This window comes from Triturus cristatus, chromosome 9, assembly GCF_964204655.1.
Source record: "Triturus cristatus chromosome 9, aTriCri1.1, whole genome shotgun sequence".
Lineage (NCBI taxonomy): Eukaryota > Metazoa > Chordata > Amphibia > Caudata > Salamandridae > Triturus > Triturus cristatus.
In genome coordinates this window covers 1,047,075,335-1,047,094,369 of record NC_140592.1, presented here as the reverse complement: position 1 = coordinate 1,047,094,369, position 19,035 = coordinate 1,047,075,335, and the positions used below count along the sequence as shown (strand labels likewise).

Sequence of the window (19,035 nt, the reverse complement as noted above, 5' to 3'; positions counted from 1 at the left end):
GTAAGACAAGGTGACGAGTCTTGATTGACTTGTTGTTTTTTGGTTTTGTTGTAGATTGTAGAAGCGCAGAGGAAAGCAGCCGCTTCCGTGTAAGTAAAGGCGGGTAACATTATTGTTGGATTCTCGTTCCGCCCATGGTTTTAGTGATGGTTTAGATGATTGGTATTGAAGATTCTGTTCCTCTTTCTGATTCTTTGATTTAGTGCTTCCGTGAGAAAAGTAAAAAACGAGATTAAAAAACGAGATTGAAAAGGTTCCGCATTAATGAGGGAGTAAGTGCTTATAAATCTTTTTTAAATAGGAGAGATATATTCACACTATGGTGTTTCTTTACGGTTTATTATTTGTGGTAGAACTATGTGTGTTTGATACATATTCACATTATGGTGTTTCCTTTTGGTTCATCATTTGTGGTAGAATTAGGTGTGTTCGAAATTTGGTGGCTATATAGGTGTTGGGGACTGGGCACTGACACACTACATCGGGTGGTTAAAATGGGATACAACTGTTTTCCTGTCTTCCTTCAGTGTATTGACAATACTAATAGATGAACTCAGATGTTGGTATGTGTTATAAATTTGTGTTATTTAATGTATGAATATTTTTATAATAGATACGTGGTGCAACTTTGGTCCTGAGGATGGTCTCGGGGATTAAGCTTTCAGATAGGAGACCGAAACATCGACGCTGTGACACTTCTTTGATGCAAATAATTTCCATTTGATGTTTTCATATATTACAATTGTTTAAACCAATGGTTTGTGTCATATGACCAACTGTGGATGGTACATATTTGAAAAAGTGTCAGTAACTACTGCTTAGGTTTCGGATTGAGACAGTAGTTATGTGTTGCCAGTGTTCAAATATAAATTGTATATTAGCGGCAGCTGCAACGTTTATGCCAGACCATGTTTAGGAGTCCCAGGACGTAGGGCATTTGAGCCCCAGAGAGAAGGCCAGTTGGCCAGGGGGTCAGTGTTAGGTTGGTAAGGCACCAGGCCCTAATGTGATTTATGTGGCGCCTATGATAAATGTGATTTATGCACCCTGATTTATGCCTCCAATGTGATTTATGCTTATGAGGTTATTGCATAATGTGTTTAAGCTTATGAGGTTGGCACATAATGTGTTTCACGCCTAATGTGATGCTGATGGCATAATGTGATTTATGTTGCTGGATATAATGCTGAATACAGTATTTTGCCAGTAATTACTGGTCGTGTTCTACATTTACTATTTTTGCTTTGTGATAGTTCTGACAGTGGCCCAATTGGCCCTGTCATGTGTATATAATCACTGTAAATATTGCCTAGTGCCAGTTGCCACAGTGTATATTGTGTGATTACTATTCTAATGTGTTTTGGATAATACAAAGGCTATTTTTATATATAACCTTGTGTGGAGTTTCTTTTGTGGCATGCCTAGTGTGTTGCTGCTGTGTGTGTGTGTTGCGCAAACGCTTTACACTTGCCTCTGGGATAATCCGGACTGCTCGTGCTAAGCTACCAAGGGGGTGAGCAGGGGTTATCTTCAGCGTGTAACTCCCTTGCCCTGACTAGAGTGGTGGTTTCTGCCTTGTTTAGGTGCAAGCCCTAGCCAACTAGAAATCCCATGTCTAACATTAACTTTCTATTTACTCACATGAAAATCTTTAGTTAGTAAACCCTCATACAAGTGCAGAACCAATGTTTGTGAACTACAAAAGTGGTTTTACAATTGTAAAAAAAGGCTATTTATGCATGTAAACAAAGTTCATGTTCAAATAGCTTTGTTAATTGAGTCCTTGTACTTTATATAGGGAATGTAGAGATAACTATGCAAATGATGGGATATCAGGCTGAAAAGATAAAGAGGTCCCATTCGAAGGCATGATTAGGACTGACAGTTTTAAATTGTTTGTATTTGCACTGCAACACAGAGGTTCTTATGGCTTTGCTTGAATAATTTGTCTTGCTGTATTGTCCTCTCTTTAATCAATGGTGTAATAGCTGTCTTGTACTATTTTAAAATTGGATAGCATGGTCCAGCCATAATAAGATAGGGACATTTTTATATGATATAACAATTTTATTGAAGTTAAAGTAACAATACATTGAAGCACATCAAAGTCTAGAATTACATATATATCACAATATGGTCACTTAAATAATGTCACATCTATAATGAAAGGCACACAAACTGTAAACATTACTTCTTAACAAAAAGTCAACTTGTAGTGTACATTGTTAGCAGAAGTACAGATACCCATTTCATAGGCAACTAAAGCAGGTCTTGCCGATCATAAAATCCTCACGACTTTTACAAATCTATTCACATTAAATTCCCCTGTTTACTCAAAACCTGGTACAGTCAACATCTTGTGGGGGGTCATAGCTCAACATCCAACATCAACATAATTTTTCAGTTGCGGATTATTGTTAAAAAGATTCATAATTCTACATCCTTAATGTCATTCCTTTGTTTAAATGTAGATTTACCCATATTCAGATTTCTCAAAGCTTGCATGACTGTTCCAAGAAAACTGCAACTCTCTCAGCATTTTTTGAGTAGTCCTCTAGAACCTGTATGAATTCTCTTACATTCATGTAAAGCCATTTATGAAAGGGCAACTGCACATAGACCCTAATAACAAATGCCCATTGGGTTTATAACATGTGGTGTTTCACACACCGATTTTGACACCTGATAGGAATAAATGGGATTCCATGTGCAATTTGCGAGTACCAAATGGGTACTCGCAAATTGTGCATGCAATTTGAAGGGTGCAAGGGGGCCAAAAGTCCACCTGGATGCAACCCCCAAAAAAGGTAGGTATGCACTTGTGGTGCACACACATGCCCTAAGGGCATGTGTGCACACCACAATGCACTTTGAAAACCATTAATTTCCGATTCCCTAACTGCAGTCACAATTAAGGGAATCGCAAAAAAATGCGATTTCCATAATTGCGAATTGCAAAAAAAGGAACATGCATCTCAAAAGGCCATTTTGTGATCGCAAACGGACAAATTTTTGCGATTCGCACTATTTGCGATAGTAAAATGGTTTGATGCATGTGCCCCATTGTCTTAAATTTATTCTTAGAATCATGTTAATAAACACATATGCATATCTTGGCAGGATTTACAGAGCTGAGTTTACCCCCAGGTCCATGTTACTCTATTCTTTGAATTTTGACCATCAAAGAGTTAGAATTCACCTTTATTGGGATGCTTTAAATCAACCATAGTCATACACATCAAAAATAGAACTTAATTGTAGTTTTCAGATGTTAGTAACTCTTGAGCTTTCTAGATATTCTGTAGAAAGACTGCACTCCTAGTTCCTCAATATTGTATACGTTGACCTTGTTACAAATAGAAGCAGAATATCAGCCTATGTAGATACTTTGTATTCAACAGGACTAACCTTTATATCATCCAACCTACCACCTGTTGCAAGAGTGTGACAGCAAGGCGATGAGTGAAATGCTTGAATTAACCTCAGCCACTGGCAATCACTTAAGCCTCATTCCAGTCTATTATTATTCATCCATCATGCCACTCTAGAAAGGACCCCTCCTGTAAGTCAACAGGTGACTTAGTTTAATATTTGTTCCTTCCTGCCTGGGATCAGAAATGTCCCTGTTTGCTATCACCTTTCTGTGCAATCGATATACAATACATTGAGGGCGCTAGATAAAAGTCCTGCCAAAGTTCATGTGTTCCCACACTGCTTGAAGAAAACTCCAAACAATGTGGTCAAATGTATTTGTAGAATCATTGTTTAAATTTGTATAAGGTGAATGTTTGCCCTTTGCAACACAGGGGCGAATTTCAATATTGATACAATATAGTTATGCCCCTCCTATTCTTAATAACCTAGCCATATTCTGTTTGCACAATAGCACATATAACACCATATATTTTGCACAGGCTGCAACAAAAATCTTGTTATCAGTATTATCCAATGAGATTGGACTTTAATTTCTGCAAAAGGCAATATTTTGCCCTCTTTTGTGAACACTAGTATTTTGACGCTTGCAAGCTACAATTGGCATTTTTACATTTTACATACAGCACAGAAAATAGAAGACATCTCACTCCTAATAGGCTTATTTTAAATCCTGTAAATCCATCAGCAACTGGTTGAGTTATTCTCCTATAGATTTAACCAATGAACAGAAATACTTTCGCCACATTTATTTTGATTTCTGCCTGCACCACAGGAGGGGAAAATGCTTGCCTCATCCATGTTACAGGTTTCATTCTTACAGACATTTTGATAACCAAGAGTTGAACTTTTTGAGCTCTCATTGGTCAATGTTAATGCACCATGTTAATTTTTGATTGCAAGGTTTACACTAGACTGTGCCTAGGGGTCAGCCACAGCTCCAGGGGAGAAAAGTAACAGAAAGTCATCCAGCGCCTATTCACAATGGAAATCATAACCCAAGAGGCAGATTGACTATGCAGCCCCAGTACCAGGAAGAGATCCACCCAACAGGGGTACGACCACAGGGGGTTGGGGAAGTCTACATCCAACGTCTTCCGGTTATTCATTTGCCAGCGGAATCTACCCCTTGTGTAGTGGTACTGGGGAACGTGCCAACTCTCGCACGGGGCATGAAGGAGGATTTCCCCCAGTTAAAGAAAAGAGCCCTACATTGGTTATCACATAACACATCGCTAGGAATAAGGGTGGGGAAAAATATGGTGTGAAGAGTGAGTTGGATCGGTAGCTCACACAAATCATACACTGGGGATTGCGTCATTGTCAATTTCAACAGGCCTCATTTAGCAGAGAGAATCTTGTTTTCAGATCCATATCTCGCCCCCTTTTGTTCCAAGTCGACCATCATGGCCTTACTACTTGGGTTTTTCTATAAACCAGACCCAGCAGGGTGTAATTACAAAAACCTTGCCGACATTGTCCCTTTTGATGTCCCTATGCAGAGAACTCCAACTACCAGGGACGTTCATTTGAATTTGTCCCCGCCTTTGGTTTATCCTGATCGTATGCTCATGCCTCAGCAGGATCTTGGCCCACCCCCTCTGGAGTTGTCTAATAGATATACTTCCCTGACCACACTGGATGAGAGGAATTTAGGATAAAGTGTCCCATAAAAGTTGAATTCCTCTTTGTCATACCATACTTCTAGCCATAACAATAAATCAAGATAATCCTTTAAAAGGAAAGGATTCTTAAAGTCAATTTTTACTTTCAACTTCTTCAGTAAAATGAACAGCTCAGACATTCTGGGCTATTCAAAAATTTGAATCATGTTGAAGGCAGGCGTAATTTAAACTGGTCCTCGCCAACAATAATCATACATGCAAAAAAATAACTAATTGTCTAGTTTGAAATTGATTGAGTCAGCAAAATGTAGTCTGTGTTATAAAATGTATGATGTTGTCTTCTAAAAAAATACAATCAGTTTAAATTAAATCGGCTGGTGTCAAATGTCTTTTATAACCAAGTTGTAGGTAAAAGCCTTCACAATGATTCTGTCTTGTTTATTTCTCTCCACTAATGGAAACCCCTATCCATAAGGCCCTACCTGGCTCTCAGAAGCAAGGACTTCCTGTGAAATTCTCACTGGATATGATTTGATATTTACAATATAAACATTCATCACTGCCAGTCTTCTCTATTAATTATCTCGCTTTTCAAGAATCGAAGGCTAACACACAATGTGTATTTATTTTCTCAATCAACATTCGACATTCCTCCTCACTGACCAGAGTTTCCTGTAATGGTACCTTGTCTATATTTTGTTCCTAAAATATGCCAGAACCTTGTTCCTCTTCACCACACTATTTAATCCACCTAGAACCCAGAAATGATAAATTAAGAGACTAATATTTTCATGGCAATTGAAATGTAAGATAGATCTTTTGAACATAAATGTGATCAGGTGATTATTGTATGGCGTTTGTAAAACTAACTAATAAAAACCTTTAATGGAAAATGGAATGACCTATGACATGGAGTGAACTACGGAAAAGGGTGTGTATGGCCAGAACGAAGGACAGAAACTGCTTTGAGGCAGTGGATTATGGAATAACTGCACTTGGGTAGGCCAATGGAAGTAAAGTGAGTCTCACTGTTGATGGGTTGGAAAGGATCAGTGAAACTCCTGCTGTGACAGACACGGGACTCGCCAGCAGTTTTTCAGTTCTGAAACCTAGTATGCAGTGTTCACAACTTCCAGGATGATGTTGAGATTGGGTGCAAGGAGTTGAAGTAAAATAAAGAAGATATTGGATAGTTGCTGTCAGTTTTGACCTGCACCTTCTGCTCACATTTCAAGCTAAGTTACACTTGAGTAATAACAAGATTCACATGGAGGAAGACCTACTGCACCAGGGTTATCCTGCAGGAAACTCCGCCCATGGTGCTTCCGACAATAAATAAGTGCTGGTTTATCCCAAGCTGTGCTTGCAAAATGTGAACAGATCAACTGTAGGCAAATGAATTCAGATGGTGTTCACCTTTTGTAACCCCCTAGCTGTACTGTAGAAGAAGCTAGGTTATTCTTGTCTGAGCTGGTTTCCAAACTGGTCTCCATGGATATGTGAGATCCACTAGAAAGGTTGCTGTATCATTCAGACCCCTTTGTCCATTCCACTGCCTTACATTTGAGGGTAGTTTTGGAGGTGGTGGTGTTTCCCTCTGGTAGCTTCATCTTATCCTCGTTTTCCTGTAGTGATGTGTCAGAAGCCACAGTCTCTCCGAGGTAAACTCCACTATCTCCATGGTACACTCCACACTTCCCAAGGTACACTCCACTGTCTTCATGGTACACTCCACTATTGACACGGTACTCTTTACTTTCTCCAAGGTACACACCACTCTCGGTTTTGTCGAAGTCCTGCACCTCCTTTTTCTTACTCGTCACTGCGAGTGGAAAATGGACTTTCACACAACTCTGCACAATGTCCAGGACCTCCAATGCATGTGACTTCACCTTCTGCCGATGCTCTGCCAGTGCTTCTTCCTGCAACTGTGTTCAAGGAAATAGAACCATTAATAGATATTTATTTTTGTAAGCTACCATGTAAAGAGCAGGGTTGTTCAACATTGGCTACAAGGGTGAAGTCCTGCTAGTTCTATGAAGATAACCATTTATTATATACATCTTTCTAATCCATTGAACTACTTATATTATTAACAAAGTTTTTCCAACAGTTTAAAAACAAAATACAGATGATAAATCTGAGATCAACAACGAAGCATTCCAAAATTTTAAATACGTTATGGATAAAAGCAGTTCCTTGATTCATAGAACACACCCTGCTTCACCCTGGTCCACCTAACCCAAAGTTAACATCACCCATACACTCCTTAGCTCCATCTCCTCATAAAGCAGCATATTTACATAATTACATAAATACACAGCAACAGTACAACACATGTGACATCCCCATACAACACCCTATCTGGACCATTGTGATGATTTTAGAGCTGTGCATGTATAATAGCAGTGCACCATCTAAGACATTGTGCATGAAAATACTAGTGAATATTTTTTCTGGGGAATATCTCACTGACTACCGCCAGTAACTTGAAGGCAAGTCCATGTTGTCCCTCTGATTACTGCACCCTCTATAGCGAGTGTACTGTAACAGCTTTGACCATAGAACTCAATATGGCTACCAATACTGTCACCCACCAATGTGCCAGCAGTGTTTTCATAAATAAAGACCAGCCATTTAGTCATCAACATATTCACATGTAATACAGCATTCATAGAAGGCTGGTCTGACGCCTTCACTCACTGGACCATACCTAAACACTCTCATTGACATGAACCCTGATTACATTTATGTGCATAATTGAAAGGACAGCAATACTCTTGTGTTTTTGTGTGAATAAAACCAGCATAATTGTTAGCTCTGTTTCATTACTACTGAGCAGTACATTCACCATTCATACTGCTATCATACAATAAACCTAGGAACCCATCATAACAAGCAAAATAACTTAGTGGTAGGAAGCAAACTGGTTTAGAAAGAGTACTCAAGGCTGCTTTGTTCTCTGGCATCTCATCTTGCCCATTCTCACTTGCGTCTTCCATAGTCTTCTCAAATACACTACCTTGGCGGCTTTGTCCTTTATCGTCTGTAAGCTTTGCTCTTGCTTTTGCTCCAGCTTCTTCTGTTGGTCGCTCCATTTGTCAGCCATCTTCAATAAAGAAGTCCAAGTGTTAAACTTCAAGGAAGCACAATACACAGGATGCTGCCCTTCCTTCCCAAAAAAGTGGCTCCCAAATGTGGCATTATATGTACCACGGGTCACAAACATATAATTTCTCCATTTAGTAGAAGCTATATAACTATCTTCTCAACAGCATGTTCAGTCTCTTGATTGTCTCTCACATCTTTACAAAACACATTTGAACTATAGCATCTTTAACCACTGGTGTGTGAAAAAACCTGGTAATCACATTCTTCCTAATAAAATTAAAATTGAGTAAGTGAACACTCATAAACCTATAAGTTTGTTTGTACTCATAAACCTCGACAGGGCCAGGCAGGATGTTCCTTGTGCAGACAGCGCAATCTGAACGTTAGCCATACAGAAGAACTCAGGTCAATAGATATTAGAAGGTCTCCGCATAATGCAACATTAGAAACCTCTTTACCTTTCAGGGATGCCTTATAAGGAGACATGTGAACCCTTGCAAACAAACAGCCCTGTTCGGGCAAGTTTTCTGGGGGAAAGCCTCCAAAAGCAAGGTTGTTGCATGGCAGCCCCGCGTGGACGAAGGGAGCTGCCGTCTTTGGACACAATGGGGGGACTTGGGTGAGGCGCATCCCTGCCCCATGTGAGAATTTGGGGCCCGTACTTAATTGCTGCATCATCAACCAGGAGAGGCTAGTAGGAGCATTTGACCAGCTCATGCAGCTAGTAGGTCGGTGTGGCATTCCTTGATGGAGGTCCCGATCCTACTCATGCTAATGGGCCCCAACAGGAGAGTGCTGAGGCGCTGGGGCTGGCTGTTTACAAGTTATAGGCCTAAGGTGGGCCTGAGCTAATCATTATGTCTTGCATAATATGCTATTCTGAGGAATGCGCTAAGCTGATGATGTTGGGCATGTATAACCTATAGTGTGATTTACACCCCAGAGCGGTCTGGTATTCAGGATATGTGCACAGCTGATAACATGTTATGCCTAATGTGATGATGCATAAGGTGTCTATGACCAGTGTTGATGCATATTGTGTTTATGCCTAATTTGTATGCCAATATGACTTATGCACAATGTGTTTATGCCTAAGGGATGCATAATGTGTTTATGCCTAATGTGAATGCCTAGTGTGGTTCATGCATAAGTGCTAATACCAGTAGCTACTGGTTGTTTGTGATTTTCACTACTTATATGCTAATGGTGATAACAGTGGCCCGATTGGCCCTGTGAGTGTACATAATCCCCTGTAAAGTGATACTTAGTGCCAGGTGGCACAGTTTATATTGTATGATTAGGATCTAATGTATTTATGATACTACAAAGGCTATTTTATATAACCTTGTGTGGAGATTCTTTTGTAGTGTGCCTAGTGTGTTGCTGCTGATGTGTGTGTGTTGCGCAAACGCTTTACACATTGCCTCTGGTATAAGCCTGACTGCTCGTGCCAAGCTATCAAGAGGGTGAGCAGGGGTTATCTTTAGCGTATAACTCCCTTGCCCTGACTAGAGTGGTGGTTTCTGCCTGGCTTAGGCGCTGGCCCTAGCCAACCAAAAATCCCATTTCTAACAACCACGCAAAGCAACACACACTTTATACAATAAACGTCTGCTTGCAAGTTAAAGCACACCTCATTGAGCAGCGCGAATGAGCTAATTTATTCAGTTAAATCTCATATATCAACATTAGGCCACATACCAATCCAAGGACCTGCACCACCTCCTGAATATGCGAGTTATTGATTTCTCTTTTTAACCTGAAAAGATAAGAAAGACAGGTATGAACCATCCCATTCCTTGCCCTTTCACCGATTGCAATGGATTTCATGTGCTATGTTATAGGAACATACATTTCTCACAAGCCTGCCATTTTGAAGATCATTTTTGTAGAACCTCTCTCTCTCTCTCTCTCTCTCTGTCTCTCTCTCTCTCTCTCTCTCTCTCTCTCTCTCTCCACACACACTGCTTCCTCTCTTCCAACAACTGGCTTTCCAGTCAGAATGCTATTGGGCCTGTGAGTGCATCAGCAGAGGGTTTCCCTACCTAATTACTTGCATGAACTGCTCCCAGGAGTGTGCCTCTGTAGTGCCCACTCTTTCATATCTTCTTATCTGCACAGCAGGGAACATGAAGTTGTTGACCAGTGAAGGGCGGGGCAAGAAATTGTTATTGTTATTATTATACTTTTTTTTATTATTGTTGTTGTTGAATTGTCATAATCACCGCCATGTTTATTATCCTCCTCATCCGATTAACAGTGACATCATAGTTGATAGTTTTATTTTGTTTTGTGTTACTATTATCATCATCCTTATCTTAAATATAATTTTTGCTGTCATAATTATTATCAACTAATTAACGTTAATGTCCTTATTACTGTCATCATTGTTTTTAATAGAAAGAAAATATATGAACTATGTTTGCATCTCCGGCAAGTTAAAAATAATGCTGAGCCACTCGTTTGACCCCCTATCACGCCTGGGTGACTATTCATTGCTGTAACTGTTGGGACACTTGTCCTCATTGACAGTCAGTTGATTTTTACAACTGAACCTTTGTCTCTGTATGCTGGGAAATGGAACTATGTGTGAGGAGTCTTGGGGCTGAAACGTGTCGATAATGCTAGAAAGTTTCCAGAGTTGCAATCACAGCTAACATACAAGCACTGGCAAAGCTGATATGTCTGGGTTTAATATGATAATGCTTACACCGTTAGCACATTAGACCGAGACATATGGGAGAGAGCCAGCAGAGAGGACACAGAGGCCTATATTTGTAAAATAGTCCCTCATGTAGTTTAATGCAGGCACTTGAGAGAAGGCAAAAGAATGCATTCAAATAGCCAACAGTATAAGGCAAAACGTGAATATTCCACTGCACTACGCCAAGATTGACAAAGGCTCAAGCCAATGGATGAATGAGGCTCGTTGAAGAAAGCCAATGCAAAATTGATTAATGAGGATTTGGTGGAGTATATTAGGGGCTTTGAAATTATTTACCTTCAGGAAACATGGCACAAGGCTGATATTGTGCTGGAGCCTTATTATTCCTTCACCGTCCATGCAACACCTTCACCGGCTGGGAGGGCAAAAGGAGGACTTGTGACCAATGTGCCCTCTAATTTTTTTCCTTTGTGTGCGGCAGTGTAGGGTCTCTGTGCTGCAGCCATGGCTATGTGCGCCAGGAACCAGACCGTGCTTGTGCGCAGTGCCAAATATCACTCCAAACTTTTGCATTTCCACACATACAACCCATGTTAGGTGGCTTAAGGCAGATTTGCAATTTGGATACACACGCCATGACAATAATGGAGTAATGGAGAAATTGGTAAGAGAGGGACAGAAAGAGAAAGGCAGCCAGAGGATTTGCAAAGTCAATAGTAGGTATGATCAGGGCTTTAAGTGGGCCGGGTCTCACCAGTGCTGAGCATAAGCAGTTTTTAGGTCGAGCCTACGGCAGCGCATGCGCTGTCTCAGGCAAGACATTTAGTAAGTGGCTTTTCAAAGTGCTGCCAAAGGCTTTTCCCGGCCACCAGCATGCGGTTATGCGCGTCGTGAACGTGCACAGGAGCAATCTGGCTTTTGTAATGGCTCATTAAGCCTTACAGCGCCTGAACCATGATCCTCAACCCCCTCTCTTGAGTTCCCTCTACCATTCTTGGCGAACAACAGAAACAAATTCAGGAAGCACGCAGTAGCTGCACACGCAGAAAACCACTTAACACTCATCCGAGCTTCCTACTTGTTAGATTTCTATCTCGTGCTTTTAATCCGTCTGCCCCGCCTCTCTTCCCCTCCTTCTCTCTGCTCCTTTCGCCAATTGTATTTCTCTGTATCTTGCCCACTATATATGTACTTATTGCTTGTTTTTTGCGTCCTCTCTTGTCACTGACTTCTCTCTCTTTCTCCTCTAGATCATTCTCCTCTGTGTTCTCTGTCTCTATCTCACTTTCTCTGTTTCCCTCTCAACCTTTTTCATTCTCTCTCTTTCTCCCCAGTCGTGGTTGCCCTCTCTTTCCAATCAATCTCTTCTCCTCTCATTAATATACTTGTATTGAATTTCGGATTCTGCAGATTATATAAAGATCTCCGCGTAAGGTGCATTAATTCGCCATTCATCTTAGTACAACCGACCAGTGGCTTAGGTCCTCCTGCTGAAGCAGTTAGCTTTAAGGCGATCATTACTTGTATTGATTCTACCCCAGTCTGGGTTGACCCTGCAGTACCGACCACGACAATTATGCCATCATGACCAGGAGAGGGGGTTTGGCTCTGCCCAAGCGTTTGGGGGAAGCTGTGTCTTCCACGAAACAAGCTTTGGCATAGCCAATAGGTCTCGCCTTTGGGACCTTATAGTTATCCAGCACAATATCCTTGGTGCAGCAACATGGAATGGAATGGAATGGAAAATACATTTGTATAGCGCAGCTATCACTCCAGGGAGCATCTTGGCGCTAGGTGTCAACATAGATGGAACATGTTGGCTAACTGATGTAGTTCGAGGGGTCCTGTGCATATTATACTAGGGCTTTGTATGCAGTGTCTGTAAGGGAGAAAACCCAAGTCTTCAGGACTTTCCTGAAGAGTTTTTCTGTTGAAATTTGCCGAAGCTGAGATGGCAGTTTGTTCCACGCCCTGGAGCCAATTACAGCTAGGGATTTCCCACCCTTACTGGAGAGCCTAAATTTAGGGGTCACTAGTAGGATTTGATTAGAGGACCTTAGGCTGCGTGCAGGACGATAGCGTCTAAAGCCATTCGACAAATACCTGGGTCCCTGTAAGTGGAAGGCTCTAAAAGTGATAACCAGGATTTTGAATAGGATACGCTTATGTATTGGTAACCAATGAAGGATAGTGAGGGCTGCCGAGGCCGATGACTTCCTAGGCCAGCCAAGGACCAAACGGGCGGTTGCATGCTGGACCATCTGCAGTCTGTGGAGCACAGATTTATTTGCTCCTGCATACAGGCTGTTACAGTAGTCCAGTCTAGATGTTATAAGTGCAACCGCTACCGTTTTCCTTGCTGGAAGGGGAAGGAGGTCAAAAAACTTTCGGAGGGTTCTGATGATGTGAAAACAAGTGCCTGCCACGGCCACTGCTTGTTGCTTAAATGATAAAGCATCATCAAACTTGATGCCTAGGTTACGGGCAGAGGAGATGGTGTTTGGAGGGGCTTCGGCATCTTCAGGCCACCATTGTTTGGGCGAATTGCATTTGAGATGGTTGCACTTCATTCACTCGAAAATGGCAGTGAGGCAGTTGTTGAGGTTTTCTTCAGCTCCAGGCAGCTCTCTGTCCAGCACCAGGATGAGCTGAGTATCATCGGCGTATGATATTGTGCTGATCTTATAAGAGGAAATGAGCTCAATCAGGGGAACCATATACAGATTGAAGAGTACAGGGCTCAGACTAGAGCCCTGAGGGACCCCTGCACTGATATTTTTTTCCTCAGAGCTGAATTCCCCTAGCACTGTGACTTGACGTCTATGGCCAAGGAAGTTTTTGAACCATGTCAGCGCTACCTCTCTTATTCCTGAGTTAAAAAGACGATCACTCAGGATAGAGTGCGAGACCATGTCGAAGGCTGCCGACAGATCAAGCAAGATCAGGACAGCCTTCTTCCCTTGGTCCAGAGCCGTTCGGGGGGTCTCTGCCGTGAATAGAAGGGCAGATTCAGTTGAATGTTTAGCCCTAAAGCCAGCTTGGTTGGCATGCAAGATGTTATTTTTTTCCAGAAATTCTGTAAGTTGTTTATTGACAAATGCTTCAGTCAATTTAAACAACAGAGGGAGCAGCGAAATGGGACGGAGGTTGGAGAGGATAGTCGGATCAGACAGGGGTTTCTTTTGGAGGGGCTTGACAGCTGCTAGCTTCCATTCGCTAGGGATTTCAGCCGAGGAAAGTGAAGAATTAATAATACTGTTAATGATAGGGTTCACCTCGTTAACCAAGACTTGTAGGAACGAGGGGGGGGCAGGGATCAAAAGGAGATCCGGATTTACTCTGAAGAATAGCCTGATGAGACTCTTCTAAGGAGATGGGGTCAAATATGTTAAGGCAGGGCATATTGATTTTTTCCTGAATTGGCTCTCTCCTTCCAGTTTCTGAGGCGGTCAGTATAGGTTTTGGAAAGTCCTTGACAAGGTCTTGGATTTTCTTTTCAAAGTAGTTGGCAATAGAGTTACAGAGGGGCAGGGATGGTGGAATTTCCTGTGAGAGGACCCTGGGGTTGGTGAAACTGTTAACGATCTTAAAGATTGCTTTCTGCCCATTGTCTGAAGAGGAGATTGCCTCTAGGTAATAGGCTTTTTTAGCCCGCTTAATTGAAGTATGGTACTGCCTCCATGCTGTTTTATAGGTGTAACAATCGTTAACCTCATAATTTCTGCGCCATCTTCGTTCCAGCGATCTAACTTCGCCTAGTTCCAATTTTAACGCATGTGAGAACCATGGGGCACTCTTTTTGTTTTTCATACCTCGAAGATTGTTATTTGAGCTTATTGGACCAGAGGGTTTACTAAGTGATATAATCCATTCACAGAACAGCTGGTTATCTGTTGAGGTGTGGCCAGTTAGTATGGGTTTGCTATTTGTTGCTTTCTCTAGGAGATCAGGCTGGGTAAGTGTTTTTTTCCTGTCAGGTTTGGAGCTCCTGGTGATTTTCCTAGTGATTATCCTTGGAGCATTATTTCCCAGTGACAAATCAAATGGGACAAATTTATGGTCTGACCAGGTTTGAATGCAAGGGGGTTTAATCATCACAGCATCAGAGTTAGAACAGATACAGTCCAATATATGTCCTGCAGTATGAGTAGGTTCCCGTGTCAACAGTTTCAGGCCGAGGATATTGATTATGTCCATGAAACAGGCTACCCCTGGTCCTTCCGGGGAGTCCAGATGGAGATTGAGATCTCCAAACAGCGTAAAGTGAGCGAATCTGAGCGTAAGCTCGCTCAGAACATCACCAATGCTGTCCAGGAAATCATTGGGTTGGCCCGGAGGACGATACACCAGGGCACCAGAGAATGTAAAAGAATCATGGATATTTAAACAGAAGGCCATGGCCTCTGCACCCTTAATATCTGGTAACTCAAACGTAGTACATTTCATGGTATCACGATGGATGATGGCCAGGCCTTCTCCCCGTTTATTCTGTCTATCCAGATGTTGAATTAGGAAGCCTTGCGGGGTGGCCAATGCTATATCAGGATTACACCATGCCTTTAGCCAGGTTTCTGTGATAATGCCAATCTAAGTCCCCCTCTGTGATCAAGTCATAAATGTGTAGAGCATTCTTACACAGTGACCTAACGTTAATGAGCCCCCCTTGCAGAACATAAGGCCGAGATTTGGCATTAGGTACTGGTTCCGGGGCAAATATAGCTTTACAGTACTGACAGCCGACTGGGTCTACCCATGTATCAGGGTTCAGAGCGTTGTTGCAGTGTATAGAGTGAATATTAAGAGACATTACGAATTCCCTTGAAGTACCTGGGTAGATTTGTTGGCGAGTGGTATACCTGGGCCCTGGCGCCTTCCTGGCGCTGACGGGCGCAGACGGGCAGGACTCGAGCACGACTCCGGCGCGGAACCGGCGCAACTGCTGCTCGCGTCCGCTGCGCGGAGGCATGTCCTTCCTCTTTTATGCTGTCCACTGGGAGCGTCTGACGCTTTCCCCAACCTAAAATGGCCGCCGCGGTTTAGACCACGCCCGGGGATGGAGAGTGTCCTCAGCGCCTAAGTCGGCTGGGACGGACCCAGTAAGCATGAAAATGTGAGGGTGGGGAAGTGCTGAGACCGCGCTGAGAGGTCCAAGCAGGAAGGGGGATAACCAAATATAAGGTGCAAAATTGAAAGGCTTTGTAAATCAAGCCAATCGTTACACACAGCAATATGGAAACCAGGGAGCGTAGAATTATACAAAATCGCACAGCAACCTCCCGGCTTCCGCCTCAGGAGGGATTCGAATACACAGTGAAGAAGGCCTAACTCGGGTGCCTCTTTTATGCTGTCCACTGGGAGCATCTGACGCTTTCCCCAACCTAAAATGGCCGCCGCGGTTTAGATCACGCCCGGGGATGGAGAGTGTCCTCAGCGCCTAAGTCGGCTGGGACGGACCCAGTAAGCGTGAAAATGTGAGGGTGGAGAAGTGCTGAGACCGCGCTGAGAGGTCCAAGCAGGAAGGGGGATAACCAAATATAAGGTGCAAAATTTTAAGGCTTTGTAAATCAAGCCAATCGTTACACACAGCAATATTGAAACCAGGGAGCGTAGAATTATACAAAATCGCACAGCAACCTCCCGGCTTCCGCCTCAGGAGGGATTCGAATACACAGTGAAGAAGGCCTAACTCGGGTGCCTCTTTTATGCTGTCCACTGGGAGCGTCTGACGCTTTCCCCAACCTAAAATGGCCGCCGCGGTTTAGATCACACCCGGGGATGGAGAGTGTCCTCAGCGCCTAAGTCGGCTGGGACGGACCCGGTAAGCATGAAAATGTGAGGGTGGGGAAGTGCTGAGACCGCGCTGAGAGGTCCAAGCAGGAAGGGGGATAACCAAATATAAGGTGCAAAATTAAAAGGCTTTGTAAATCAAGCCAATCGTTACACACAGCAATATTAAAACCAGGGAGCGTAGAATTATACAAAATCGCACAGCAACCTCCCGGCTTCCGCCTCAGGAGGGATTCGAATACACAGTCAACTGTTGCATGGCTAAACACTTATAAGGTCCCAAAGGCGAGACCTATTGGCTATGCCAATGCTTGTTTAAAGGGGGCCTCGAACCGGGTCTCTAGCGGACTCTGTTTTTTGCCCTGGCACAGGTGGTCCATTTTTTTCAGACTGCAGTGAGAGTAGGCACATCAATGTGCGCAGCTCACACTGCTCACTGCTCACTTCTCACTAGAAGAGAAATTAGGGCATGACGTCACGCCAGGTAAGCCTTGTAGGGGAAGGGAAATCCTTTAAAGAGAGTCATTTTCTCTCTGGATTTCCCTTCTTTTTTTGAAACTCAGGCACATCAACATTGTCCTGGTGTCACCAGGGCTTTAAGTTCAAGCTTTTTCAATATTATATACAAGCCGTAGCTGCTGCTTATTTATCTTATGCAACTAACAACCATTGACAAAGCTAATAGTCCTGACTTGTAGGTATAATGTTACTACTTGTATCTTATATCTGGATGCAATGACAGAAACAGCAAAATACAAGTTGGGCGGTGCACTATGCTAAAAGTACAGATTTTTAGCTTATGTGTCTTAAAGCTAAGCCCTTGATTACACTGGCCACCCCCTTTGCGAGACCCCCCCCCACAGTTTGACAACTTAAGTTTGTCCCACTTAAAGCCCTGTGTATGATGTTACTTATTGTATCATATATCTGGATGCAATGACAGAAACAGGAAAATACCAGTCGGGTGGCTACTCTGCCAAGAACAGCAAAGTGTAAATCACCCCTCAGCTGCGCTCTATTAAGAAGAGAAATTCAGCAAGTCTACAAACCAGTGGTCGAAGTGGGGGGAAAAAAGTAGGGGAACTGTGGGCGGAGAATCAGAGGGCGGGAAAAACCCAAGGATTGGATCACTGGGCCAAGCCAGAGGTGTGGCCAGAATGCGCAAACATCCCAATGTTTTAGTATTTGTTTGCCATTTCACTGCCCAGTTAAATCAACCAATCGATACACATGATTATTTAACCCCTTGCATGCCTGCCCCTTTCCCCGCCCAGTGCCGCGCTTTGTATTAGCGGGCGGAGTTCATGACGAGCTGGACTCGTCATGGGCACAGCGCCACCGCAGCCCATGACGAGTCCAGCTCGTCATGGGCACTGAAGGGGTTAAGGTGATAATGAGTTATTGACATTAAAATATATTCACAAAATGGGATATGTTTCTACTCACCGAATGTCCCAAATAAGGTAAAATGTGGAAGCACAAGCCATTTGTCTCCGAGCCATGGAGTTTCTGCCTAAAGCACTTCTCCCTTTTTCTAAAACAGCAGTTCAAACATGTGTGGTAAAATATCCTAGTTTGCAAATGTTCTCTATATAATTATGGCTCTGCCATATTTTCCTCATAATGCAAGTTCTGCGGCATGATCTGACCATTTAAACTAATAAATTGTTCGTAGCTCAAACGTATCAAACGTTAATAAAAAAATTAACTTGTGTTGCCGCGAAGTGGAGGGCACCTTGCAAAGGTTGACTGATCGCCTTTCTCACTGCTGCATGTGTATGTTACACTGTTACAAATAAGGCAAAATCTTTTCAGGGACTGTTAGCATGTTTACAAATGTCAAAATAATAAAATATAAGAAAATATACTGCATTACGCTGCAGCCTTTTTTTAAATGCATAATTTAGTCAACACAGCGGCATAATTTTGTCCTTCTTTGCTGCATAATTGATTCCAGTGGCCCCACAGCAGGCAGCACATGTTAAAAGTGCTTGTGAATGAAGCAGAGAGACTGTGAAGTTCGCAAACTTAGTTTGGTGTGCGTGCAAATTCTGCATTGCCAATCCCTGGTGAGTTGCAGCTACTACTGCTGAAACAAGGCCTATGGAGGTACGTATGGGTGAGGCAAACAGGCCTCAAGGGCAGGCCAGGCCTTAGCACTGGTGGTGCCCTGTGCATTAATGTTTGTTATTGCCCCCCCCCAATGACCACATCTCACTACCACCCTTTAACAGTGCCCCTCAAGTCTCCATAACCACATTCTCTCTCAGATGCATTTAATTTGATTTACAGCACCACAAATACCATTGTAGGGTGTCAGAGCACTTTGCATCACACACATTAAACAGAGACAATCAATATGTGTGCAAATCACTGTATAGAAAATGGTACATAATTCTAAGGACTACAAGGTGT

At 42.7% G+C, this 19,035-nt stretch overlaps 1 protein-coding gene across 1 annotated transcript in view; it reads right to left on the bottom strand.

Annotated features, from left to right (window-relative positions):
- Positions 1–2,046: 2,046 nt before the first annotated feature.
- PLCB2 (phospholipase C beta 2) overlaps positions 2,047–19,035 on the bottom strand; it is a 573,513-nt gene continuing 556,524 nt past the window's right edge. Inside the window, exons 29-31 of the mRNA XM_085626894.1 lie at positions 9,870–9,927; positions 8,080–8,166; positions 2,047–6,985 (exon numbers count right to left, since the gene is read on the bottom strand). Of these exons, the coding sequence (XP_085483020.1) occupies positions 6,584–6,985; positions 8,080–8,166; positions 9,870–9,927 (547 nt within the window). The 3' untranslated portion in view covers positions 2,047–6,583. The remainder of the gene's footprint in view (positions 6,986–8,079; positions 8,167–9,869; positions 9,928–19,035) is intronic.